Source organism: Salvelinus sp. IW2-2015, linkage group LG6.2, assembly GCF_002910315.2.
Source record: "Salvelinus sp. IW2-2015 linkage group LG6.2, ASM291031v2, whole genome shotgun sequence".
NCBI lineage: Eukaryota > Metazoa > Chordata > Actinopteri > Salmoniformes > Salmonidae > Salvelinus > Salvelinus sp. IW2-2015.
Window position 1 is genome coordinate 7,104,718 of NC_036846.1, and position 24,584 is coordinate 7,129,301.

A 24,584-nucleotide genomic window follows, 5' to 3' on the forward strand; every position below is an offset into this window, starting at 1 on the left:
ACCACACAAATGCTTCAGGATCATTGAATACATTTATTTTCCAAGTCACACGCAGGAGTCAACCAGCATAATTGTGTTTCAACCATTATAATATATTTATCAATAATTATCTTATATATATATATATATCAGTATTTTTTTATCATATCATTATTATCAGTTTGTATCATAGGTGAAAGGTTAAAAGACTTATCACTCAATGACAGCTGGGTTGTGAAAAATAAATAAAAGTGTTCTCTCCATCCATTCAGGGCCTTAAAAGCACTCTCACAGCAGCACTGCTAGTTTTACCATCTCTCCCTTCCAGTAACCCTCATCTCTCAAAACAACCCTTCCCACTGGACAGGTGACAGCAAATACAGCAGGTGCCCACTGGTGAATGGAAAGTAGTTTCCACCAGATTGCTTTTACCCACCTTGAGGCCAGTACCATCTCTACCTCCCTCCCTGCAGTCTGGTCCCATACTCTCCTAATGCCCCATTATTAAGACATCATAAATGAAAACAATAAAATAATAATAATTTAACATTGCAGGATAAAAAAAKAAAAACAATAAATTAACATGTTTGTTCCCCAATCAAGACACGTGGCTACTTCTCTAAAAGTGACAGCTGAAGGATCCTCTCCAGCTCATCCTCTTCCTCCTGCCTCGCCCTGTAACAGGAAACAGAATTAAGTCATTAGATCCCAGAAATTGGCAATCAAGCTCCCCAAATCCATCCATCCTTATAATCCCACTCTGCATGGCTGTGTTCAAATACTCTAGAACAGGTTCCTCTCCTCATCCCTTTCCCTGGTCAGAAAACAATGGATGATCAGAGAAAGAAACCCTACAAGAACTCATCCCTCTCACACCTGTCCATCTCTTCCTGTTCCCTGCACGAGAGTTCCATGGCGATGCGTAGCTGCTCGTCAAAGCTGTTTGCCCCGGGAAATGGCCCCGGCAAATGCGGCTCAGCCACTGAGCTGTAGGAGGGAGGAGAGTAGGCTCCGGGGTGCGACGGCGAGACTGACAGGGGAGGGGCAGGATCTGCAGGCTCTCCTTCCTCACCACCAGCCAATGAGATCGACAGGGACTCCTGGATAGCCCTATCAGAGAGAGGTAGCGGGATGACGGTTTAAAAGCTAATCCCAGAGAGTGAAAGCCTTATAATATATTTTCCGACATGAACAAGGTGAAAAGGAGATATGTATGGACACTTTTCTCACCTCTCCAGCTGAGAGTCGTCCTCATACAGGGGTGACTGTATTTGCCCAGAAACAGGACGACTGTTAGTCAGAGCCTCCCATATAGTCACCTACAGAGAGATAGATTTTACTGAACTTCCGTGGCAATCGTCATGAAAACCTAAAGCTGATAAATATTTAATTTGTGGATCAATGACTTCTATTAAAAGTAAACCATGATTATTTCCTGTCTCACCTGGTCGCTCTCTGTCCCTGCATCCAATAGGCTCTGCTGGATGGCAAACTGCAGCAAGTTATCGTCCTCGTCTCTCATTGGCTCGCTGCGGCCCGGACCAAGCGTGGTGTAGTCTGGGGGTGGTTCAAATACGGAGGGGTCCACCTCGCAGTTAAATGGACGCAGGGCCTGCCCTGGGAGCAGAGGGACAGGGAGACACGTTTCCACACACATTTTTTTCGAGCAACGTGCACCTTTTGGTAACACGATACCTCACCCATCCAGACTCCCAAATAGCAACATTCACAAGGGGGAAACAGAAGTTCTTGTTGTCTTCTCATTTGTTGTGAAAGCAAAAGAAGAGTCTTGTCTTCCCTAGCTAGCAAGTTGGCTAAACACTGCAAGATAGCTAGCCTTTTAGCTTCCCACATTGTTTCACATGTCAATCAGATGTATTATTAAATCAAATGCCCTGGCAAATATTCTTAAAACTTGCCGGTGTAACCTACAACATTATCGAAATTTCATATGCTGCTCCTATGTACTCACTCAGCTAAAAATAGAATGTCATGTTTTGGTGACAGAGAAAATATGTATTACTTCTAAACAAAATACATTCTAATTAAGGCTACAATGTTGTTTGGTTAATTGTCTGAACAGTTGCTGAGATTATATACACAACACTTCCCCCATGGCTACACAAGGAATGATACGGTGCGTTAAAAGCATTCAAGGGGCACAGGACTATGTAGAAAATCAGCTCGCACTACAAGGAGCTGCCCCATTTGGGCAGGATGAATATGTATGAACTTTCCAATTTGTAAGTCGCTCTGGATAAGAGCGTCTGCTAAATGACTTAAATGTAAATGTAAATGGGACGAAAAACGTCATTGCACACTGCACTACACTCCGTAGGGTCCGTCTCCGTAGGGTATAAATAGCCCTTTAGTGTGTGTTGCGTGTGGTTACCAGCCTCGAGGGGCTCAGGTGTGTGTACAGTAACCGAGCTGACAGGCTCATCACAGCCACACAGGTTACTGAAGGTCACTCTGGCATTCAACACATGGAACAGAGGGATCTCTGAAAGAGAGAGCGGGAGAAAGGGGAGATCTTCAAACTCTTGTCACTTTGTTTAAGCTTAAATTGTAAAGCGTGTCCTTTTACTTCTGATAGCACCTGCTCCTCTCCATGTCTTCTCTTTGGGCCTCTGTTTCAGATCCTGCCTAGAAGGTAGGGACTAGGGGTCAGTTTGGGATTAAGCCTCACCTATTTTGACCGGGAAGCCGGGGGGCAGGCTCAGGGTGATGAAGTCACGTAGTTTGGCAAAATGGGCYTTGGAGATGGCCATGAGGTCAATGATGGGCGTGACCTGCTCAGCCAATGACAGAGGGTGAGCCTCACTCAACCACAGATGGGCCTTAAACCTAAAGAGAGAGAGAGAGCAAGAGAGAGAAAAATAGAGACACTTGCATTAAACATGGCGGTGATCTTGTGCTTCTCAAAGCTTGACTGTGCGTTGCTACGGTGATCCCGGTGCTCTGTTGCCATGGCAACAGCGGTACCTCTGGACTTTGCTGGTGAGCTCCACGGGGCGTCCGATGTCTCGTTCATTGAGTTGGAACTCTGGGTCAAAGTATTCCTCAGCGGTGATGGCTGTGGGGTTATGGGGGCTGGCACACTGAGAAACATTACTCTGAGAGACATGGGAAGAGAGACACATCATTGACCACATCCAGTCAGTCAGTCCATCAAAGCATCTATCCACCACATATAATATGAGGTGGAGGTGTCTTTCTGAAACTCACCCCATTAGGAGCAGTATGCTGCTCAGCTATCCCCAGGAAGGACTGAAGAGGAGTCTTGGTGCCTGGGAAGACAGGAGGGATTGAACCATGCTCTGCCTGTACGTACACTATGACCAAATAAAACATAAGTGTTCTGTGTGTACCTTTGCTCTTTGACTTGTCCTGGTCCGACAGGTGCTCTGTTCTTGATCGAGTCACCAGCTCCACATTAGTGGCGCTGTACACCTGAAAACAAACCAAAGGAAAAAAAACATGATTCAGTAAATCAAAAATAAATAAATAATTTAAACGCCAAGAAACACTTTCTATTACAAACATTTTTCAAGTCCAATGGTGTCTCTGGGCTCACCTTTGCTTCGTAGCCACTGACTGCCTCACTCTTCTCAGAGCGCCAGCCCCAAATGCCAGACTTGTTCCTGTGCAGCAAAGAGCAGGAGAGCAGAATTAGAAGACAGACCAGGTAGGTGAGTATGTTGTGTGTGAAGTAGCTACCTTTCGAAGGCGAAGTTGAGTGTGTTGAGGTGTGTGAAGACGATGTGTGTGTGGGTTACCTCTCGAAGGCGATGTTGCGTGTGTTGAGGTGTGTGGAGACGATAGGGGAGGTGAGTCTCTGGGCGGTGTTCTCCTGGGTGGGCAGCATGGCAGCCAGGAGAGACGGAGCGTCCCGCAGGGAGAGAGACAGAGGCTCTGTGTACACCACCTGCTTGTCATGGTCCACCTCCATCACCACAGCGCCATTCTCTATAGAAACACACACATTACCATGGAGACGACACACATTCACCATTCAACCACTCTATGGAAACCATAGCATCAGTGTTATACCTTCGCCCTTAAAGATGTAGCTGCGACGGCCCTTGAGCCAGGTCATGTGCTCAAAGCCCAGCAGAGTGGTGTCAACCCGCAGACACGAGCCACTCTTCCACACGCGGTACACATCACTGGGACACACCTTGGAGACCAGGGGGACTGAGAGTTTGGGGGGGGGGGGTTAGCCACCGTAAACACTTCAGTGCATCACAGTGACAGTATAACTGGGGGCTGTTCATCTGGTGCTGAAACCCACCACAGTGAGCAGATATGAGCCCTTCACGATCACACACACTCACCCCAACTGGTGAACTCCCATTTCATCTCCACGTAAAAATCCCGGGCCTGAAAGAGGTGACACAGCATCGTGAGTTTCAGATATGTGATTGACAGGTGTGCTACCTGTGTTTGATATATGGCTGAAGCGAAGACTGCAAAGCGTTACCTTACCCGTCTTAGCTTGCTGAGCAGTTCTGGGATGCCGGCCAGTCTCTCTGTGGCTCGCTTGAAGTCTCTATACTGCAGCACCAGCTGACAAAGCTCAGGGTCCCCTGTGCTCACTGCCTCCTGCAAAACTGGACATAGACATGCCATCAACCCACACACAGTGCCTATAGAATGTCTACACTCAATTGAACTTTTCTCACATTTTGTTGCGTTACAAAGTGGGAGTGAAATAGATTGAATTGTAATGTTTTGTCATTGACCTACACAAAATACTCCATAATAACAAAGTGAAAAAACATTTGACAAAATAATAAAAATGTTATAAAATAATTAGTTGCATAAGTATTCATCCGCTTTGTTTTGGGAAGTTCAGAAGTCAAATTTGAAAAAATAAATAAAATGAGAGCCGCACACAGACGCAATAATGTAACAACGTTGACAGCCAAGCGGTCTTCATCAGCGTATAATGACAAACACGGTGGGTGACTCGTTTATATAGAGTTTGAAAGCCCTTGCTCCCTTTGGTCTCAAAGTAGAGTTTGATCTGAAGTCCTTCTTGTGATTGTGTTTTCGCTATCCATTGTTAATAATGTTTGTAGGCCTACGTATCCACATTGTATCTATGATCAGATTAATTCATGCTTCTTTATACATTCTATTTATATCTGTAAATCGACCAATGAAATCAAGCCACAGCTGGCCATGATTACACACACCTGTGTGTGTACTTTCAAACTCTATATCAATTAGTGACCCGCAATGTTTGTCATTATACCACGATGAAGACAGCTTGTCTATCGAAACATTWTTAAATTACGTCTGAGCTCAGAGAGTGTGAGGCTCTCCTTTTCTTTTTCAAGTGTTCTACTCCGCTAGCCAGCACCTTGACTAACCAGGTGTGACTTTTTTCCGCCTCCAGATTGACCACAGAAGTCAAATTTGGTTTAACAAATCAGATAAATTATATGGAAATAATAAGAGTTGGCATGATTTTTGAATGACTACCCCTTCCTCTGTCGCCCATACATACAGTGCCTTCAGAAAGTTGTCACACCCCTAGACTTTTTCTACATTTTGTTGTTACAGCCTGAATTTAAAATTGACTACATTTAGATTGTGTGTCACTGGCCTACACACAATAACCTATAATAACAGTGGAATTATGTTTTTAGTAATATCTAAATAATGAAAAGCTGAAATGTCTTGAATCAATAAGTATTCAACCCGTTTGTTATGGCACGCCTAAATAAGTTCAGGAGTAAAAATGTGGTAAAAAAGACACATAAAAGTTACATGGACTCACTCAGTGCAATAATAGTGTTTAACATGATTTTTGAATGATTACCTCATCTCTTTACCCCACAAGTAAAATTATCTTTAAGTTCCTTCAGGCGAACAGTGAATTTCAAACACAGATTCAACCAAAGACCAGGGAGGTTTTCCAATGCCTCGCAAAGGGCACCTATTGATAAATGGGTAAAAAAACAGACATTGAATATCCCTTTGAGCATGGTGTAGTTATTAATTACACTTTGGACGATGTACACCCAGTCACTGCAAAGCTACAGGGGTCCTTCCTAACTCAGTTGCCGGAGAGGAAGGAAATCACTCAGGGATTTCACCATGAGGCCAATGGCGACTTTAAAACAGTTACAGAGTTGAATGGCTGTGACAGGAGAAAATTGAGGATGGATCAACAACATTGTAGTTACTCCACAATACTAAGCTAAATGACGGCATGAACGCAAGCATAACAAATATTCCAAAACATGCATCCTGTTTGCAATAAGGCACGAAAGTAAAACTGCAAATTATGTAGCAAGGAAATTAACTTTATGTCTTGAATACAAAAGTGATATGTTTGGGGCAAATCCAACACAACGTTACTGAGTACCACTCTTCATATTTTCAAGCATGGTGGTGGCTGCATCATGTTATGGGTATGCTTGTCATCGGCATGGACTAGGGAGTTTTTTAGGATAGAAAGAAACGGAAGAGCTGAGCAGTCAAAATCCTAGAGGAAAACCTGGTTCAACTTCAGTCTGCTTTCCAACAGACACAGAGACAAATTCACCTTTCAGCAGGAAAATAACCTAAAACACAAGGCCAAATAGTGGTTAGAGCGTTGGGTCAGTAACCGAAAGGTTGCTGGATCGAATCCCCGAGCTGACAAGGTAAAAATCTGTCGTTCTGCCCGAGCAAGACAGTTAACTCACTGTTCCCTGGGAGCCGAAGACGTGGATGTCGATTAAGGCAGCCCCCCGCACCTCTCTGATTCAGAGGGGTTGGGTTAAATGCGGAAGACATATTTCAATTGTAGACATTCAGTTGTACAACTGACTAGGTAACCCCCTTTCCCTTACATACACTGTAGTTTCTTACCAAGACGACATTGAATGTTCCTGAGTGGGCGCGTTACACTTTTGACCTTAATTGTCTTAAAATCTATGGCAAGACTTGAAAATGGTATTGATCAACAACCAACTTGACAGAGCTTGAAGACATTTTTTAAGAATAATGTGCAAATATTGCACAATACAGTTGTGCAAAGCAATTATGAGATGTACCCAAGAAGACACCAAAGGTGTTTCTAACATGTATTGACTCAGGAGGTGAATACTAATCTAATCAAGGTATACAATGCATTTGGAAAGTTTTCAAATCTTTTCCCACATTTGTTACGTTACAGCCTTATTCTAAAATGGATAAAATAAAAATGTTTCCTCAATCTACACACAATACCTCATAATGACGTAGAAAAACAGGTTTAAATTTTTGCAAATGTATATAAATAAATAACATTTACATAAGTATTCAGACTCTTTACTCAGTTGACAGTTCATGTCAGCGCAAAAACCAATCCATGAGGTCGAAGGAATTGTTCGTAGAGCTCCGAGACAGGATTGTGTTGAGACACAGATCTGCAGCATTGAAGGTCCCCAAGAACACAGTGTCCTCCATCATTCTTAAATGGAGGACGTTTTGGAACCACCAACACTCTTCCTAGAGCTGGCAGCCTGGCCAAACTGAGCAATCAGGGACAAGGGCCTAGGTCAGGGAGGTGACCAAGAACCCGATGGTCACTCTGACAGAGCTCCAGAGTTCCTCTGTGGAGATGGGAAAACCTTCCAGAAGGACGAAAATCCTGCAGCACTCCACCAATCAGACTTTTAAAGTAGTGGCCAGACGGAAGCCACTCCTCAGTAAAAGCCACATGACAGCCCGCTTGGAGTTTTCAAAAAGGCACCTAAAGGACTCTCAGACCATGAGAAACAAGTTTCTCTAGTCTGATGAAACCAAGATTGAACTCTTGGCCTGAATACCAAGCATCACGTCTGGAGGAAACCTGGAACCATCCCTACGTTGAGCCATGGTGGTGTTAGCATCATGGTGGTGTTAGCATCATGCTGTGCAATGTTTTTCAGCAGCAGGGATTGGGAGACTCATTGGGAGACTCGTCAGGATCGAGGGAAAGATGAACAGAGCAAAGTACAAAGTGATACTTGATATAAACAGGCTCCAGAGCGCACATGGACCTCAGACTGGGGCGAAGGTTCACCTTTCAACAGGACAAAGACCTTAAGCTCACAGCCAAGACAATGCAGAAGTGGCTTCGGGACAAGTCTCTGAATTTCCTTGAGTGGCCCAGCCAGAGCCTGGACTTGAACCTGATCGAACATCTCCGGAAAGACCTGAAAATAGCTGAGCAGCAACGCTCCCCATCAAACCTGACAGAGTTTAAGAGGATTTGCAGAGAAGTGGGAGAAACTCCACCATAACGATAAAGCTGGGTATTGTGTGTAGATTGATGAGGGGGGGYAAACTATTTAATCATTTTTAGAATAAGGCTGTAACATAACAAAATGTGGAAAAAGTCAAGGGGTCTGAATACTTTCCGAATGCTCCGTATTAGTTTTATTCTTCATTAAACCTAACATTAAAAAGAAAATCCAGAGTTTTTTGTGTAGGTAGAACCTTGACAAAAAAAAAATGAAAAATGCATTTGAATTCTACTTTGTAACTTGAACATTTTCTTCAAGGGGGTGTGGACTTTCTACAGGAACTGTATCCTTCAAAAAATGTAAGCAATATGTTTTAGGAAACAGGTGATTTGTATTCTTCCCATACATTCCTCTGTGTATCCACTCACCAGTCCAGCTCTGAGCGTTGCAGTGCGTTGGGTCTGCAGAGTGTCTGAGCAGCACACGGGTTGATTCCAGGTGGCCCAGACACACAGCCAGCTCTAGCGGGGTGCGCCCCCGCGGGTCTAAGCGATCCACATTCTCCTGTGGAAGAACAGCACTAGTGTGTCATGAAAGCTGGGGCGCGCCTTCTGAGCGGTGCAGTATGGGACGCAAAGCTGTCAAACTCAAAACGTGAACGGTTGAAAAGAGAGAAACGTATGTTGCTACCGCAGGTTGACCTACCTCGTTTTTTTGTAGTTGCCGTTCAAGCTCAAGGTATTGGTTATTCCAAACCAGAAAATGAAAAGGAAACGCCTCTTGAGCCATTGTTTATCAAATGTAGCTAGCAACTTTCTATACAGCTTTCACCGTTTCTCTTCCAGCAGCAGCAAAAGTGTTCTCTCTAAAGAGACGTGTGAGGACGCGTGCACAAAAAATTCCCGCAAGGTAGCAAGATTCTACTTTATAAAACGGGTAAATAGTTAGCAAAGTAATTAGCAATAGGCTAGGAGTAGGTGCCGATTAAAATACATAGCTAGTTAGCCCTCGTCTACCCATTAGCCAGGAAAGCGGCTAACTGGCTAAGAACATATGACAGCACTTATTTTCCATTCCATCTTGCTGGTTAGCTAGCTGGCTAACATTGCACGTCTAACCATGTCCATTTCTAGTCTAGCAATGCCGTTTGTTTGTAACAAACGACGGTATCATGTCCTGCTGATGTGCTAACTAGCAAACAACTCCCTATCACCACCCACTCGCTTTCGCGATGGTTCTTTTTCTGATCCTGTGCAGTCAAAATAATAGACCGAGATACGGCCTATTTCGAATACACATCCAGGTCACTCGAGTATATAATACGTCCGATGATAGCGATGTCAATTCGGATGCTGTCAATATACCTTGTCGGTGTTCATATTCCAATCACTAACATTCTGGAAACAACAAACCACTATTACACAGTCCGGTATTCTTAACAAAAACAGACTGCAGCAGCTGAGACAATATGCACACCCCAGTTTGCATTATTTATTTATATTCACGTCATTTTCAGCGTCGCTTTAGTTCCAGGTTATTGCTAGCAGCTGGAGTGGGTGAGGAAGGGCGCGTGATGCATGTTGCCATACAATCATTGAAGGGTACACAACTGTTCTATCCCCACTTCTAATGCCAGATGCCAAGTAGAGTTGTTGGGCAATGGTGAGAATCTCCAGCTGATGACCACGGGCTCTTTGCGCCCAATAAAAAAAATAGGTATTACATGTACACAGCGAATCACCTGACACGGTAACAAAAGCCTGCACAACCTGTAGATAACATCCCCAGGATCAGATTTGTAAAACACTGGGCTAAGACAAGTAGCCAAGTACCATATTACTCAAGTATTCTTTGCAGAACCTCATTTCACAATGGGTTAACTGATAACGGGACCACAAATGTGCACTCTCTCACAATCTCAGCACACAGCAGCCAAACAACCCAAAAAACACATACATCTGGAACAGTTAACCTTTCATTTTCTATTTTTAATTTATTTAATAACAAATTAAGTGAAAAAAGCTTCTGAAAATAATTACAATGCTACAGGATTTTTTTTTTGTCATCTAAAAGGAGGGAAACACATTTACACAAAAGTATATATTTATATTATTTTTTAGATGTGGCAGGGTGGGAAGGAAAGAAGGATCCCTCAGAAGCACTAGACCGAAGGGTAACAGGACAGAATAATGACAGCAAATATTACATTTATACACAGTCTTATCAAGTAAAAATAAACTGTAAAGGGAACTCACATTTTATCCATGGGAAACAGAAAATGCATCAAAGTAGGCTGAGGGGTATTTCCTAGAATAGAGACGGTTGTCATAGATTGATATTTGTACAAAACAGAGTTTTGGGAGTGATAGCACCTGAATTCTAACGGTTGTTTGAGATCGCGCCATTTACCCTGTCTCCGCCCCTTCCACCCCATTTCATTCATACCCTGTCCTTATTTAGGAGTGGTCTGGTCACCATGTCGATTGCCCTCGCACCTTCCCCGAATCCCTTGTCTGCGCCCCTCTGTCTCAGGGTGGGGCGACCTGACCAGAGTACTCCTGGAGGAGTTAGTTAGTCCACAGCCAACACCTTTGGGTAAAGACAGCCTTAGAACTCCCAGGGTGAAGAGAAGAACCCCATCTGGGATGACTGACCCACCCCCACAATCGCCTGCCACCCTCACAAGAACCCGCCTAACCTCTCCCCTCCACATATCATGGAGTCCACTTCCCACCCCAACTTCATCATGCAGCGTAGGCGCCTAAACTCAAACTCCTGAGTCTCTTGTCTGGTTTAGTAAAAAATATATATATATATACACACACACGCAACTGGAAAGAAATCCTGCTCCCACTAAGTGCGCAGTAACTAAGTGCTTTCCATTCCTGCTCCCTTCAGAGGCAGCAGGTGCTTTTAAGCCTCCCTGTCCTACAGTCTTTTCTCTTGTCACACAGATGTCCCCAACCTCTCCCTGTATCCCCTGTCCCAGACAGAGGAGGCGGGCTCTAGGATATCCTCTGGATCAGTTTGTCTTCAGATAGGCAGTAGAGGGTGTTGACAGACAGCTCAGAGATGAAGGTCTCGCAGGCTTTGCGGGACACACTCTTGCATTCCCGCAGGTCCAGCAGGGAGAGGCAGGAAAGCCGGCGGAGGTACCGCAGACACGAGTCTGTCAGCTTACTGCAGCCTGGGAGATAGAGAGACCGGGGCTCAACACTAACAACAACTCAATATCAAGTACTAGTCACAATCGTGTGTGTGCACACTGCTCCAAGTCTCAGCTGTGGCTGTGTACGCGTGAGTCCAAGTCTTACCCCCCAGGTTGAGCTCGGTGAGTGTGTTGCGTGTGGAGGAGCCCACAGCAGTGAGCAGGTTGATGGACTGGTCAGTGAGGCCTCCACAGTGGGACAGGTCCAGACGGGTCAGCAGGGGCATGTGTCTGATCACCAGCCTCAGAGTAGAATCACTGATCTCCAGCCCCGCCAGACGGAAAGACTGCATGTTCCTCAGCTGACTGCGGTTATCACAACCTAGAGAGAGATGGGGTACGGGTAGACAGGAATTAGGGCAGGAAGAGGGAGGGAGAGGCAGAGGAGAAAGAGAGGTGACAGGAGGAATGATGCAGTGGAAGAGAGAACAAAATAGAAAATATGTCTGCTGTGGACTCCAGCGGGACACAGCTAATTCATTTGGTATGACAAGGGATTTATCCAAACAGTATTTAACTCAAAACAGAAAGCGGTGGAGGAAAGGGGCGGGATGTGTTGTCTCACCTGGTGGGTTGAGCAGGTCCCTGATCTGTCCGTCTTTGATCCCGTCGGCCCACCGAAGGTCCAGCGTGCGCAGGAGGGGGCAACCYGGTGAGCTAAGAGCCGAAATTGAAGACCAGGAACAGCCAGACAACATGAGATCCTTCAACCCTGAGCCGGAGAGAGAATAAGTTACATCTCCAGAGTGAGTAGTAGTCCAAGTGTGTGAGGACATGTTTGGTGGCTTGTGTGTGTATTGTGTGTACCAGGCAGGCGGTTGATGAGCCAGATGAGTTGTTTCTTGGAGATGGAGGTCCAGGAGAGGTCCAGGGTGACTGGTTGGCGTTTGATGATACCTGACAGAGCCTGAGGACTGATGGATTTAGACACGCTCAGATCGATCCGCATCCACAGCCTCTTATCCAAGCTCCTACACGAGAACACACACGTTTTAATTGGTTATCGAGCTCCTATACACTCTTGCGCATGCAGACACGTTCATAGTGTGTGTGTGTATAAAATGCATTCTAAATAGTTTTTCTCTCTTACCATTTGTGCCAGTTCTTGCAGACGGCCATGCAGACACAGAGCTCTGCACGAGTCAGGTAACGGAAGACAGATACCCAAACCTCCCTCTCACAGCCCGGCTCGTTCCCTCCATTGACCACCTCCCTCCCCCCATCCTGTATAGCCGACAGAGGGAGGCGTAGAGGAGGAACAGGAGAGGAGGAGGAAGCGCTGTTGTCTGTTCTCTCTGGTCTGCCTGGCCTCATTCTCCTCTCGTCTGGATGGGAGCCCCGTGTGTGTGTGCTGCTGCCCCGGGTGTGCGTGTGTGTGTCTGAATGCGAGGGTGCAGTGTAAGGGTCTGGGGCGTGGTTCCTGAGGGGTGGTCGGGCCAGGTTCTTGCGTTGGATGCAACTCTGGCCGGGAGGGGCAGGGCGGGGGGCAACTGCAGCCTCCAGTTTCGGGACAATGGCCCCCGGATCACGTTTGGCCCTCGACGGCTGTAGGGTTACTGTGAGATACGAGCCCTTCATGAGGTCGTCGCTAAGGTCCGACACTACGAGGACCGGTGGCTCCGTTTGTGCCTGTCCTCCTTCCCTCCCGTCTTCATCCATCTCTTCTTCTCCATTTTGGTTGGACTCCTCACTCTGTTCCTCTTCCTCATCTTCTTTGGCTGCTCCTCTTCCTCGTCTCTGTGGTCGGTTCTCCTTGTTCCGTCTGGCCCGCACGCCGTTCTCCCTCTCCTCATCACTACTACTACTACTACTACTGCTGCTGGTGCTGCCGCTGCTGCTACTACTGCTGCTATCACTCTCTTCCTCTGCTCCTCCATGTCTCTGTCCTCTTCTTCCTCTCCCTGCTGCTCCTCCTCTGAGCCGTACTCCTCTCCCACTCCCTCGCTCCCTGTGTCCCTCTCCCCTGCCTGTGGGGGCCAGGCTGAGGGAGGGTTGGGGGGGCTGGAGACGAGCCCCTGTAGGGGAGCGATAAGGGGAGCCTCTGAAGGACCCGCGGCCCCGGGACAGTCTGCCAACAGGGGAGCGGAGGCGAGAGGACACCCCTCTCTGGAGGTGGGCTAGACCCTGGGAGCACAGGAGCTTAGGAGAACGCTCCAGAGACAACGTCTGCTTCTGTAGAGGATAATGGGTAAATGGGTTAAACAGTGCTTTGGTTTGAATAATCATGCACTGGTTTGGAGAATTACTGTGCTTTAAAATAGGACTGCATGTGCTTACCGATTGTAAGATTTTGCTGCGCTCCAGTTTGATCTGCAACAAAGAGTAGTAAGAGATTTAAGAGGAGATTACTTGGTGGTGAGGAATGTTTGTACGATAGATTTAGAGCTTTAACACAGACCTCTAACCAAAATCAAAAATCACTCTAGCAACCCCCCCCTCTCACCCTCTTCCTGAGTCGTAGCTCCAGCGCTCCGGCTCTCTTCCTGTTTTGTTGTTGCTGCAGTAACAGCCGCTGAGAGGGAGGGGGCGCTCTCTGCTGGGACAGAGGGGACATCAGGGGGGGTCTGCCGCGTCGTCCCTTCCTCACCCCACCGCCTGCCTCCCCATCTCCTATCCCCTCTCGGTGGGCATTATTCGACGTAGAGAGAGAACCTGTAGACACCGTGCTGTCCTCATCACTGCTGGACGACTGAGACCGAGAGGGAGAGTGAGACGGGGCATCATCATGATCACTAAACGGGTATCAATACAGTAGATGAGTATTGTCTTATAGGGACATAGAGGAAGAGAGAGAGACACAGAGAGGGGGTCACAGACCGAGAAAGGGAGAGGAAGAGTTAGAGTTGGGGTACCTCCGATGAGCCTTCTTTGCCCTGGTAACATTTGGGACACTCCCAGCAGCTGGGCAGGTCCTTGTTGATCCTGCCCTCCCCAGGAACCTGAGAGAGAATTAACAACAGTTATAGCACCTGCCATACACACAGAGGACTGTTATATACAGCTATAACACCTCAATCGTCAGTAAGGGCCATTTGAGTTTTGTGGGATACATACATTGTAAAGAAAATGTGAAATGGAAGTATGTTGCACAAGAAGGATTTTCCATGTGGATTGTAGTACAGCTATACATGTATCTGCTAGTGCGAGGCCTGGTCACCTTGATGCAGTCGGGGTGGGCGATCTGAGCACAGTTGGAGCATTCCATSAGGGTTGTGGAGGAGGGGCTTGCGTCTGAACACTCCTGCTTCCCCTGGCCCGCTCCACACAGAGCACACACCGCTGAGTTAGGCAGGCCAGGCTGGAGACGGGGAGAGACCAGGGTCAATATACTACACACACCTCTCTCTGAGTAGGAAGGCACTGCACTGGCTACTCACAGCGAGACACTGCCTCATCATGCAGCCCTTCTTCATGCGCCCGGGTCCTCCGAACCGCCTCATATCTTTGCAGAAGTTGCATTCCCCGCACTCCTTCCTCTGGCAGGCTGCACAGTGTTTGCAGCGCACGCGCCTCCGTCTCAGAGCCGAGATAGAGGTGGGCTTGGCAGGGCGCGGGACCACGGCCTTGTGGGGCATGGCGAGACGAGGACGGTATACCGCTGAGGGGGGAGGGGGCTGGTACCACGAGGGCTGCAGAGGGGGAGAGGAGACCGGAAAGTTAGAAAGTTAGTCTGTCCCTGTGTTGTTGAGACCTTGACTCTGGTGAGTAAATGTATGACACCTGTATGTTAGGTGGATGTTTGAATGTGTGTATGAGAGGCATGTGCTCTCTGGCTCACCCTCTTGGGCCACTTGACGATGGGCTTTCCGGTGTAAGACAGCTTGGGGTCATCGTTGCAGTGTTCCTCCAGAAGAGCCTGAAAACAGCAGAACATTAGCCATATCAGGGTCATGTCTCACTGTATCACAACCGGCCATGATCGGGAGACCCATAGGATGGCGCACAATTGGCGCAGTGTCGTCCGGGTTAGGGGAGGGTTTGGCCGGGGTAGGCCGTCATTGTAAAATAAGAATTTATTCTTAACTGACTTGCCTAGTTAAATTTAAAAAACATGCAAGACTTGACTGAGCAGATTACAAATGGATACAGACAGCTGGATACTAATAGGTACCATTCCAATATCTACAGTAGCATAACATTTAGAATGAAGCTATTGGCCATGCACTGGAAGTGTATGCTAGTGTGGATATTGAAACGTAGCCATAGACTGATGTATATAGCTAGTGCAGCCATAGACACGTCCTGTGTAGCTCAGTTAGTAATGCATGGCTCTTGCGACCTCAGGATCGTGGGTTTGATTCCTGCTGGGGCTAACCATACAATGTATGCACGCACTACTGAAAGTAGCTATAGATGAAAGCATCTACTAAATAATATATTATTATATTCTAGYCTGGTGTATTGTACCCACCCGTATGTCATGGAGCAGAGCGGGGGCATTACGGATGCCTGCGGGGACACACTTTTTGTGGGCCGGCAGCTCCTCCAGCTTCCCCAGCAGGTTCCACAGCCCCTCCAGCTCCAGGGGAGTCAGGTTTACTCTCACCCCCGGCTTAGTGGCACCAGGAAGGGGGAAGGAATCGTCATCAGACTCTTCAATTTTGACCTTGGTCTCACTTTCCTCCTCCTTTTCTTCCTCATCATCGTCTCCCTCTTTCTTTTCCTCTGTGCCATTTTTCACGTGGCCGTTGAGTTTGTTCTCCGAGTCTTCACGGGTCAGACCTGACAGAAGGATAAACTCAGAGGAATTAATATTGAGAGAAAAGAGAAGGAGGGGAAACAAATGAGACAAAAAAATATGAAATTGTGTACTCACCAACGCCAAGCGAGTGCTTCTGGAAGTCGGGGGTGAGGTGGGAGGTGTTGGTCAGGCAGTAGAGGTATCTTTCCAACACGTACCAGCACATCTCATAGTAGAAGGGGTATCGGAACTTAGCCGGGACCTGGAGAGGGGACAAGGACAGCAGTACACATGAGATATTGGAAGTCAACAATTCCTTTTCCCCCTAATCAAGTAGTACTCATCCAAACTCATGGATCTGCAATACAGTAGTGCGTTACCATACGGTACAGTAGGGCGGTACGGTAGTGTGTTACAGTGTGCAGTAGGGTACGGTACTCACTCGTGTGCGGTCCTCAATGTTGTAGATGTTGAGCTGCATGGGGATGTTGAAGCTGTGAAGGAAGTTTCCTCCAAACACCAGTGTGTCCTCGGGGGTGTACACAGCATGGATCCAGCCTAGACAGTTGGGGAGGTTAGATTATGTTTGTGTTGGAATGTCTGTGTCCGGGTGTGTCTGAGGGTACGTCTCAGTGTGCGTGTGTACATACCGGAAGGGATCATGAAGGTGTATCCCTGCTTCAGTTCTATCCTCTGACAGTCCTGGGCCTTGTCCCCCAGGAAAATGTCTCCCTGTTTCCCTGACAACACCCAGTTCTCATACAGCTCCAAGTTCTGGGGTGTGGGCGGGATAAGCCAGAACACCTACAGGAGGTCAGAGGTCAGGGTTGAAGAGTGGGATAGACAGAGATACAATAAAATAGTAAATTGGCATATGTCTTAAACCTTCATAACTCTAGAATGTGATAATGGCAGCCATCTTGGTCAGGGATAAATTATACTGCTCAAAACAATAAAGGGAACACTTAAACAACACAATGTAACTCCAAGTCAATCACACTTCTGTGAAATCAAACTGTCCACTTAGGAAGCAACACTGATTGACAATACATTTCACATGCTGTTGTGCAAATGGAATAGACAACAGGTGGAAATAGGCAATTAGCAAGACACCCCCAATAAAGGAGTGGTTCTGCAGGTGGTGACCACAGACCACTTCTCAGTTCCTATGCTTCCTGGCTGATGTTTTGGTCACTTTTGAATGCTGGCGGTGCTTTCACTCTAGTGGTAGCATGAGACGGAGTCTACAACCCACACAAGTGGCTCAGGTAGTTCAGCTCATCCAGGATGGCACATCAATGCGAGCTGTGGCAAGAAGGTTTGCTGTGTCTGTCAGCGTAGTGTCCAGAGCATGGAGGCGCTACCAGGAGACAGGCCAGTACATCAGGAGACGTGGAAGAGGCCGTAAGGAGGGCAACAACCCAGCAGCAGGACCGCTACCTCCGCCTTTGTGCAAGGAGGAGCACTGCCAGAGCCCTGCAAAATGACCTCCAGCAGGCCACAAATGTGCATGTGTCTGCTCAAACGGTCAGAAACAGACTCCATGAGGGTGGTATGAGGGCCCGACGTCCACAGGTGGGGGTTGTGCTTACAGCCCAACACCGTGCAGGACGTTTGGCATTTGCCAGAGAACACCAAGAGTGGCAAATTCGCCACTGGCGCCCTGTGCTCTTCACAGATGAAAGCAGGTTCACACTGAGGACAGACGTGACAGAGTCTGGAGACGCCGTGGAGAACGTTCTGCTGCCTGCAACATCCTCCAGCATGACCGGTTTGGCGGTGGGTCAGTCATGGTGTGGGGTGGCATTTCTTTGGGGGGCCGCACAGCCCTCCATGTGCTCGCCAGAGGTAGCCTGACTGCCATTAGGTACCGAGATGAGATCCTCAGACCCCTTGTGAGACCATATGCTGGTGCGGTTGGCCCTGGGTTCCTCCTAATGCAAGACAATGCTAGACCTCATGTGGCTGGAGTGTGTCAGCAGTTCCTGCAAGAGGAAGGCATTGATGCTATGGACTGGCCCGCCCGTTCTCCAGACCTGAATCCAATTGAGCACATTTACATTTAAGTCATTTAGCAGACGCTCTTATCCAGAGCGACTTACAACTTGGAAAGTTCATACATATTCATCCTGGTCCCCCCGTGGGGAATGAACCCACAACCCTGGCGTTGCAAGCGCCATGCTCTACCAACTGAGCCACACATCATGTCTCGCTCCATCCACCAACGCCACGTTGCACCACAGACTGTCCAGGAGTTGGCGGATGCTTTAGTCCAGGTCTGGGAGGAGATCCCTCAGGAGACCATCCGCCACCTCATCAGGAGCATGCCCAGGCGTTGTAGGGAGGTCATACAGGCACGTGCAGGCCACACACACTACTGAGCCTCATTTTGACTTGTTTTAAGGACATTACATCAAAGTTGGATCAGTCTATAGTGTGATTTTCCACTTTAATTTTGAGTGACTCCAAATCCAGACCTCCATGGGTTGATAAATTTGATTTCCATTGATAATTTGTGTGTGATTTTGTTGTCAGCACATTCAACTATGTAAAGAAAAAAGTATTTAATAAGAACATTTCATTCATTCAGATCRAGGATGTGTTATTTTAGTGTTCCCTTTATTTTTTTGAGCAGTGTATGTTCTATTAAATTCTGTGGCGATTCAAATGTGACACATCAAGGCTCTAGTTCTCCTGGGTGTTGTCTCACCTTTCCCCCCCGCAGGATGTGGTACCAGACCGACGTACCGCCAAAGTCAACGTGGAAGTCTGTGAAGCAGCCCTGAACACTCATCAGACAGTACCTGAAAGACAGAGATAGAGGGAAGAAAATACATCTTTACATCCAACATCAAGCAGTGCTGAAACAATGTAATAAAGACATTATATTCAATCAACTCACGCTTCCACCCACAAAGACTGCATGGGGTAAAATGAATCAGTGTGGTTGAGTACATGAGGAAGGAAGGCCATGTAAAGGCACGGGACTCACTTCTGCACTTTGGGATACTGCATTTCTATTATGGAGTTGGTTGAGTCTCTCTGTCTCTCCTTTAGGTGCCTTGGCCACATGTTGTCCACCCAGTCTATCAAATCCACCTGGGGAGAAAAGGTCAGTAAAGACATACATCACTAACTGTCCAGGGCTCTGTGGAAGTGATAGCCCAGCGTTTACAATGGTCAGACTCCCAAGCTTCCCATGTGATAGTTTGGTGTTATGTGTGTATATCTTTCAAGCTGAGGTGTTAGACGAGGTTTTCTGGTTTGCGTGTGTGTCTTACCGAGGCGGGTCGTTTCACCAGGTTCTCCAGCTTGGTGTGACTGAACTCCAGGCTGATGACGTTATAGAGCTTATCTCGCTCCGAGGGCGGGGTCTCGTAGTACCGCCGCCATTGGGCCATGGACATCTCGATGCCCTTCTGAGTGGTCACATCCATAACGTCAACCATCCTCCGACTGCCTATAAGAGAGGGAGACAGGCAAAGGGCAGGGAATATTGTTCACAAGGGCTGCAGCACTGTTAAATCAGTTGAAATCAGCAACTGTGAGTTCATAGTTTGGACCTTACCTACAAACAGCTTGACATCACTCACACTGAAATCAGAGTCTGGCATCCTGAAAGAATGCGAGCGAGAGGGAGTGAGAGAGCGAAAGACAGAGAGGTTATTAAATACATCTGGAAAATCAGAGAGTGAACCAACTGTTATATTTCTATCCAGGCACAGATATGCAATGAGGAAGGTCGGTTAGATAATTAGAAAGAAGCGTGACCTACTCTAAGCCGAGGCCGTCTTTTTTCTCAAAGACGATAGGGTCTCTCAGCCCCTCCCTCTGGATGTACTCGAATGTGAAGTCTGCAGAGAAACASATTATAGACAATGCAGGGTAGGCATACCAAGAGTAATAAAAAAAATGGAATACTCCATAATTAGGGCCATGATTTTTGCCAGATGAAAAAAATATATATACATTTTTCCAGGTCAAGATCATCACAACATAAGAGAAACATGGTTAATGCCTCTAAGGGATATCACAGCGTGGTTTGACCCGACCTTTTCCATCCATGTGTTTAACCAGGTAGGAGTTGAACCTGTCACTCTGCAGCTTCTCATCCAGGTCAAATGTCCTCTTCCCCTCAATCTCATCGTCCGAGATCCCGTCATCCTGGTAGCGCCGCCGCGTCCCCGTACGCTAGTGACACAATGCAGAAACTCAACTTGTTGTATCACTTTGAATTAGTTTTCTCCTGAGACCATGCATATGTAACAGTATTGCTTCCACTCAAGGAGCACAGTTGTTGCTCGACCACGAGATCATTTGCAGACCGTTCACTCTTCGGTCTGCATGGTCAATGCAGCAGATGCAACAATATGCAGGGTTTTTTCTGTATCAAAAAGGGGCTTAGGTGGTGGGCGAGGCAATGGGCCCAATCAGTCCAGCTGGACTTTAGAGAAAATTTTAGAGGACCCCATCTTGGKGGTGTAGAGAAATGTTTTAATACTTATGCAAATGTCCTTAAATTCTACAAATTTCTCCATGTAACTGAGAGAAATTGTTTCAGTTTTAAAGCGAATTTCCTGTATTCTACACATTTTGCCATAGAGCTGAGAGAAAATCTTGCAGTTTTTAAGCTAATATCCTGCAATTGTTAATATTCCGTCATTGAAGCTGAGAGAATTTAGCAGTTTTAAAGCTAATTTCCAGTAATTCTATGCATGTGGCCATGGCTAATGCCGTGTTATTTTGTTCAAACATAATAACAAAAACAATACTGCTAAATTAATTGTTTTGGGAAGTTTCGATTCTCCCCGACTGTCTAGCTTTTATTTAGGTGATTGTTCATTTCTCAAAGATATTATTTAAAAATATAAAATCCCTGATATGATGACAACATCGATGCTGCTTTCCACTCTGTACTTAATATAAATCCACAAACGTTCTATAATTACACTATTAGTTTGTGTATCTTTCTGTCTCCAAACAGATAGTTTACCTTTTCTTAGCAAGTTGTGACTAAAATAAATTGTGTTAGCCGCAAATGCTAGCTAGTTAATAAATGTATTGAGACCGTCAGAGCAAACATAGCTAGCTAATACACCCCGATACCAGTGCTGGTGTAGGCCTATATCAGCATGTTGTTTGTACGAGTAAGTGAAGAGAAAACATTTAATGTAGCCAAAGATTATAGGGTGCCACACCCCTGGTAAACACTTTGGTTCCTACCCTGTCACAATTACAGCTCCATAGAGATCCTGATAGTATTATAATTCTTAATCATACAAACGCCTCCCTGGCTTTTCATTTGTTGTCAAACAGTGTATTCGAAGTGCCCACTGTTGCATTCTTACTATAGAATTAGAAMAATCATTTTATTTATATGATTTCAACAGTTCACCCAAGTGTTTTGATTTAAATAGCAATATTTGGTTAAAAATAAGGCCTCATTTTTTTTGCCCATATCATGCAGCCCTACATGGCAGTGGAAATGAACTCAAATTAGATCAACTTTTGGTTGAAGTTTGATTGAACAGCATAACACAATCAGAATGGTGAAAGCCCCATTGAAATCACTTACAATGTATGTGTTGCCAACCTAAGTAGGGTCATGCACAACTCCAAGCAAATTTTGAACTTTTATTATTCAAAAACATAACATTAAAAATGTGTAGCATATTGTGATATTTTTTGCCCATATCGCCCAGCCCTATATAGATTCATAACACAAAGAGTTGCAGATGAGTCATTCGGTCACTTAATGGTCCGCGTGGGCATCACAGGAGGGGCTTATCCTACTAGACCCCATTCCCCCTATGCTCTCATAGTTTGGCTAGACAGATGGGTCCAACACAACCCCCCCCCCAACCATATCTCTACTCAAAACACCAAGCATGCTGTTTCCTACTCAGCTGGACTGATCCATTCTCATATCTTGATTTAACCACAGTTTGAAAGACATGGGACAACATTCCATTATTATCTATAATTCTATGGATTGTTTTTAATGACAGCAGAGAAAACAAAATCACACCCCTTAGAATGGCCTAATTGTTCTACAAAGGACAGCTGTGTCTGTGGGTTGTCACAACTGAATACATGTCCTTTGCTCTTGGGGTTTTATGCTGGGCATCTGGATAAGCACTTTGTGACAACTGCTGATGTAAAAAGGATTTATAAAATTTTACTGAATGATGTCCTTTGCCCTAAATTAGTCACTGCACGAGAACAAAAAAGTTAAACCTAATGTAAGGTACACGAGTAAGCATTTTCAYGTAGGACAACACTAGTGAATTTGAACCTACATTGAAGCTACTGACACACATTCAGTATTTCGTCATGCCAACAAATAAGCAACACTATCTATTGCTTGAGCTCGTTAACGATGCAAAAGTGGTTTTGAGTAAGGAAACTATCATTTTCTTATTGTACACTTGCAAAATGGTGCAACTTGGCCAACTCCAGAAGTATATTGGTTAAGTTAGCATGCCTAAACGTATCTGGTAAAACGAACGTTAGCTACTTACCAAGCGCTTGCTGTAACGAGGGTTTTGGTCTTCCATAACCTAGGTATGCAATGAGACAGTTTTAGGAATATGAAGATAAAATACCGGTAAGAGTCCTGGCACTTGGATTGACAGTTTGCCAGATAATATAGGACCAATAATGATATAGTTCTATAGTTGGCGACAAGATTATAGAGGAATAGCGTAACTCCTAACTAGCTGGTTATCAGTTACTAACGTTCATTTGGATACATTGCTAATATAGGCAAYCTAGGTTTTTGTATTTTACTAGGCAAGTCAGTTAAGAACAAAATCTTATTTACAATGACGGCCTACCAGGGACCAGTCGGTTAACTGCCTTGTTCAAGGGCAGAACGACATATTTTTACCTTGTCAGCTCGGGGATTCGATCCAGCAACCTTTAGGTAACTGGCCCAACGCACTAAGCTACCTGCCGCCCCGTAACCCTAGGAACAACCGATAACGTTGATAGCCAACTAACGTTATTCTTTTGCAAAAAAATGTTAATAACAAATTCGAATTTTATTTGCAACAAAACCAGTGAGTTAGATGGTTGTGCTTGGCTTATGGTACAGAACTGACCGACTTGCAGCAGACGCTGTTGTTAGCTGTCTGGCTAGCTAGACTAGAGTGAACCTTAGCTGCCAGAATGTTGCTAGCTAACGTTAACTAGCTAACTTTCGCGAATACATGTGTGTGTCTGGTTGTCTCCTGTTCGAACGCAATAGCCGTGTTAGGCTACATCTATGTGGGGCATTTCTTAAAAATATGCACAATAGCTAGCGACTTCATTCACGGAACGTTAGCCCGCTAGCTAGCTACCGTTAGCTAGCCATGTAACTTACATTACCTAGCTTACTATTGGGGAAAATGCTATTATTTTCACTGTACCACTGAAATAACTCCTTGGGTTGTTGTGGTCTATACGTTGTCCTGTAGAACGGCTTTTATGGGTTATCCTTGAAGTTGGTATCCATTTTATATCATTTTAGCTGTGTAGTTTGTTATCCATGTTATTGTGCGATAAGTTAAAGCGATCGCTTCGGGACGCCATTTTCAGCTGAGCACAAAACACACAGGGCGGATTCTATTCATCTGAGCYGCGGGGCACCGGTCTATGGCCGGTGACGTCAACGGGCAAAGCGGTGAGGGAGGAGCGCACTCTCAAATCGAACAGTAATCTACGCCGCTCGGTCATGTTGTCAACCAGGCAGCATTGTYCTTCGTTCAGAAACATACCACATCTCCTTTCCATTAAATATGTTAGAATGTTGTTTGGGAAAGCAGATAAAGCGTTTTTATCTAAATCAATCCTACTCATTACTCCATGTGCTAATTACGTGACGTTTGTTTTGAGCCGGTTTTGAACGGGGCTCCTGGCTCACGCCCGGGAGCAGCAAGGTTCCAAAACGAATGGAATCAACGTTCGTCCATGCAAAACACGTCTACCCGGACGCCCGGGACAGATTAATCGAATCCCCTCACACGCACACCCCTTCCCGAACGAGAACGATCCGCCTCCAATTTACACTGACCTCCAATAGTAAATTGATAAATCAACATACGAATGTTGTGATTGGGCAAAAGTTATGTCATTCCGTGAAGCAGGCGGAGCCCACGTGGTGTGTAAACCTATGGCTGTAGAGACCACTGACGTATGCAAAACATCTATTCGCTGGAGTGTCCAAATTGGGTCAACAAGAGAGCCTATCATCAGACCAGTATGAGGAACAATTTACGTACATAAACCAATCATATCGGACTCTGACTATATTGAGACTGAAGACTCCCAGTAAAGACCGATTGATTAAAGGACAAGGGGACAATAGTTGTCCCATTCAACTCGTCCATTCAACTCGTCTGAATAGCACCTGCCAACGGAAAAAAATCCATATTATTTCAGATGAGTACAAAGAGAGAATCAAAGACAAAGATAAGAGGCGCACTAATACTATGCACACACAATATTTTATTACGTAACAGGTTTT

The 24,584-nt window shown here is 45.9% G+C and overlaps 2 protein-coding genes across 2 annotated transcripts; both read right to left on the bottom strand.

The window, feature by feature from the left end:
• Nucleotides 1-13: 13 nt before the first annotated feature.
• On the bottom strand, nucleotides 14-9,685 carry LOC111965738 (ankyrin repeat domain-containing protein 13D). Its single transcript, XM_023990005.2, has 16 exons — nucleotides 8,892-9,685; nucleotides 8,615-8,750; nucleotides 4,468-4,592; nucleotides 4,317-4,362; nucleotides 4,033-4,176; nucleotides 3,759-3,948; nucleotides 3,557-3,623; nucleotides 3,351-3,432; nucleotides 3,208-3,269; nucleotides 2,965-3,095; nucleotides 2,669-2,826; nucleotides 2,372-2,482; nucleotides 1,424-1,596; nucleotides 1,210-1,298; nucleotides 856-1,089; nucleotides 14-654 (listed from the first exon to the last, which is right to left on the bottom strand). Exons 1-16 carry the CDS (start codon nucleotides 8,973-8,975, stop codon nucleotides 591-593), a joined length of 1,896 nt encoding a protein of 631 aa, XP_023845773.1. The 5' UTR covers nucleotides 8,976-9,685; the 3' UTR covers nucleotides 14-590.
• Nucleotides 9,686-11,094: 1,409 nt separating this feature from the next.
• On the bottom strand, nucleotides 11,095-23,663 carry kdm2ab (lysine (K)-specific demethylase 2Ab). The gene is made up of 23 exons (XM_023990008.2): nucleotides 23,488-23,663; nucleotides 22,597-22,635; nucleotides 20,128-20,266; nucleotides 19,851-19,929; nucleotides 19,644-19,690; nucleotides 19,357-19,535; nucleotides 19,068-19,174; nucleotides 18,786-18,879; nucleotides 16,726-16,879; nucleotides 16,518-16,633; nucleotides 16,211-16,337; nucleotides 15,806-16,116; nucleotides 15,173-15,250; nucleotides 14,772-15,023; nucleotides 14,552-14,692; nucleotides 14,247-14,333; nucleotides 13,838-14,083; nucleotides 13,672-13,704; nucleotides 12,485-13,566; nucleotides 12,202-12,365; nucleotides 11,960-12,106; nucleotides 11,501-11,716; nucleotides 11,095-11,373 (listed from the first exon to the last, which is right to left on the bottom strand). The coding sequence occupies exons 2-23, from the start codon at nucleotides 22,630-22,632 to the stop codon at nucleotides 11,192-11,194; spliced, it is 4,017 nt and encodes a 1,338-aa protein (XP_023845776.1). The 5' UTR covers nucleotides 22,633-22,635; nucleotides 23,488-23,663; the 3' UTR covers nucleotides 11,095-11,191.
• Nucleotides 23,664-24,584: the final 921 nt, after the last annotated feature.